The 2,387-nt window shown below is 56.4% G+C and overlaps 1 protein-coding gene across 1 annotated transcript; it reads right to left on the bottom strand.

Annotated features, from left to right (window-relative positions):
* Positions 1-518: 518 nt before the first annotated feature.
* GJA10 (gap junction protein alpha 10) lies at positions 519-2,015 on the bottom strand. Its single transcript, XM_054393296.1, has one exon. The coding sequence runs from the start codon at positions 2,013-2,015 to the stop codon at positions 519-521; it is 1,497 nt and encodes a 498-aa protein (XP_054249271.1).
* Positions 2,016-2,387: the final 372 nt, after the last annotated feature.

The raw sequence follows: 2,387 nt of genomic DNA, 5'->3' as shown, positions 1-2,387 counted from the left end.
TCAGAAATCAAATTACTTCAAGAAAAGCTTTTCTGGTACTTGAATACAAGCAGTCTGTCCTACCAGAACTGACTGTAAGTAAGCTTAAGAATGTGTGGCCAAAGAATAGAACCAGCTGCTGGAAATGCAGTTCTGTACTCGTTGGCTCTGGCGTTGCAATTATTTGATGTTTTATGTGTAGATCTTTTGATTTAGCCGCTGAGCAATTATTTTTCTCCAGGAGAAACCCCCTGAAGCTGGAGAAGCTGAGCCATCCAATTCAGCACACTCGAGACTTCTTTTCCTTGCAGTGTCACCAGTCAGGTGGGAGCTGAACACGTTTCCCCGAGACAGTCCCCGACTAGCCCCGTCTAGGGGTGATGTAACGAACCTGGAGAAGCCGAGATTCGGTGCCTCAGCGATCTCAGCATTCATTAATACCATGGCGTGATTTCGGTTTCCCTTCAGAAGGTGACCAAGCCTGCGAGCGCTCGGCTTGACCCGGGCGGACACGCGGTCCCTAGGCTGTGCGGGAGGAATTACCCAAGCCTCTCTGCCCCTTGGCTCACCCCCTGCCCTGCAGGGCCGGGACAGACAACCGGGCAGGCCCGCCCCGCCCGGGACCCTTCGTCGCCCCCCTCCCGCGGTCTGCTACTTGCCATAGAGACGCGGCGTCCCATGGCGGCGGCGGGCGGCGGGCTGATGGGTGGGACGCCCTCTTCAAGGCGCTGCCCCTCCGAGCCCGAGCCGGAGCCGGAGCCAGGGCCAGGGCCAGAGCCGCAGCGGGAGGCGGCGCTCTCGCTGTCGCTGCCCGCCCGGCTGCCGGTGAGGACGCGGGAGAGGAAGCTGGACTTGCGGGTGCCGGGGCAGTGTCCGCTGTCCGGGGAGTTGCCGCGCTCCTCATCGAGGTCGCGGCAGACGCTCACCCGGCTGTGCTTGCGGGGCGCCCGCCGGGCCGCGCCCGCCGCCCCTGTCTCCCCCGTGGGGCCGCTCGCCGCGGCCCGCGGCGCCTCCTCGCTGCTGGAGGAAGGCGGCGGCTGCTGCCCGTGGTGCTGCGCCGAGCCGTGCCGGCGGCGCGGCGGTGGCGTTCCCCGGAGCTCTCCGCGGTGCTGCCGGCCGGGAGGCGCCGCCGCCCCGGGAGCGCGAGCTGGGGCAGCAGCGGGAGCGTGGGGTGGCGGCGGGGCAGTGGCTGGGCACGGCGGGAAGGCGTCGCTGGCCGGGCAAGCCGGCGACACCATAGAGCTCTTTTTGGAGTTGTAGAGGATGGTCTCCTCCTTGGCAGGGCCCACCGGACACCGTGGCCACCCACAGAGGCTCTTCTGGATCTTCTTGAGGCCCAGGTGGGCGATCTCGAGAATGTTGAGGAATAGGGAGACTGCAGCGATGCTGTTCATGAAAACCATAAAGATGGTCTTCTCTGTGGGCCGGGACACAAAACAATCCACTGTGTTAGGGCAAGGGGGCCGAGTGCATTTGTAAAGGGGGGACATGTGAAACCCATATAAAAGATACTGACCTATTATAAAGCCCACTTCAACCACTGACCGGGTCAGGATATGTAGGACATAGGTGCGCAGCAAAGACCCTCTCAGGGGTGCCTTATTCACTTTCTTCTGTTCCTCCAGCTTACGCAGCTCCCTCTCCACTCTCCTTTGCTCCTCAGGCATGGGCTCCAGATCTTCTAGCTGGGCTCGCAGCTGGGCCTTTCTCTTCTGTCGCTCTTTCTCGAGAGCCCTCAATCTGTAGAGTGCATGGCCCATGTACACTAGTGATGGAGAAGAGACAAACACAATCTGCAGCACCCAGTATCTGATCAGAGAGATGGGGAAGGCTTTGTCGTAACAGATATTGCTGCAGCCAGGTTGCTCTGTGTTGCAGATGAACTCAGACTGCTCATCATCCCAGACATCTTCGGCAGCCACTCCCAGCACCAGCATCCGGAATATGAACAGGATTGTGAGCCAGATTTTGCCAACTATCGTGGAGTGGATGTGCACTTCTTCAAGGATGCTGCCCAACAGGTTCCAGTCCCCCATGGTCAGAAGTTCATACCTGAAGTCCAAAACCCAAAAAAACCTCAAATGTTATTTTAGTACAACACTGGATTTCTTTTGGAAATGGGTGTTTTAGTATTTCTCTTTTTTAAAATAATGATCTTTCATACACATTCTTCTGATAGCAGGAGAGCTCTTAGAAATTCATTATTATTGTCTACATAATGGGTCTTTAAATGAAGGCAGGTTTTATGATTACTGGTGAAAGATGCAAATGTGAGATTATTTTAAGAGTGATTGATTTCAACTGTAAGCCATGGAGCTTCTTAGCTGCCCACAGTTTTACACTATTTTCTTCCTGCTAAGAAAGAAGACTGTTTTTTGGTTTAGCTTTTTTGGTTGGTTGGTTGGGGG

Source organism: Indicator indicator, chromosome 2 (assembly GCF_027791375.1).
Source record: "Indicator indicator isolate 239-I01 chromosome 2, UM_Iind_1.1, whole genome shotgun sequence".
NCBI lineage: Eukaryota > Metazoa > Chordata > Aves > Piciformes > Indicatoridae > Indicator > Indicator indicator.
The sequence above is the reverse complement of the archived record's forward strand: the minus strand, read 5'-3'. Positions and strand labels throughout refer to the sequence as shown.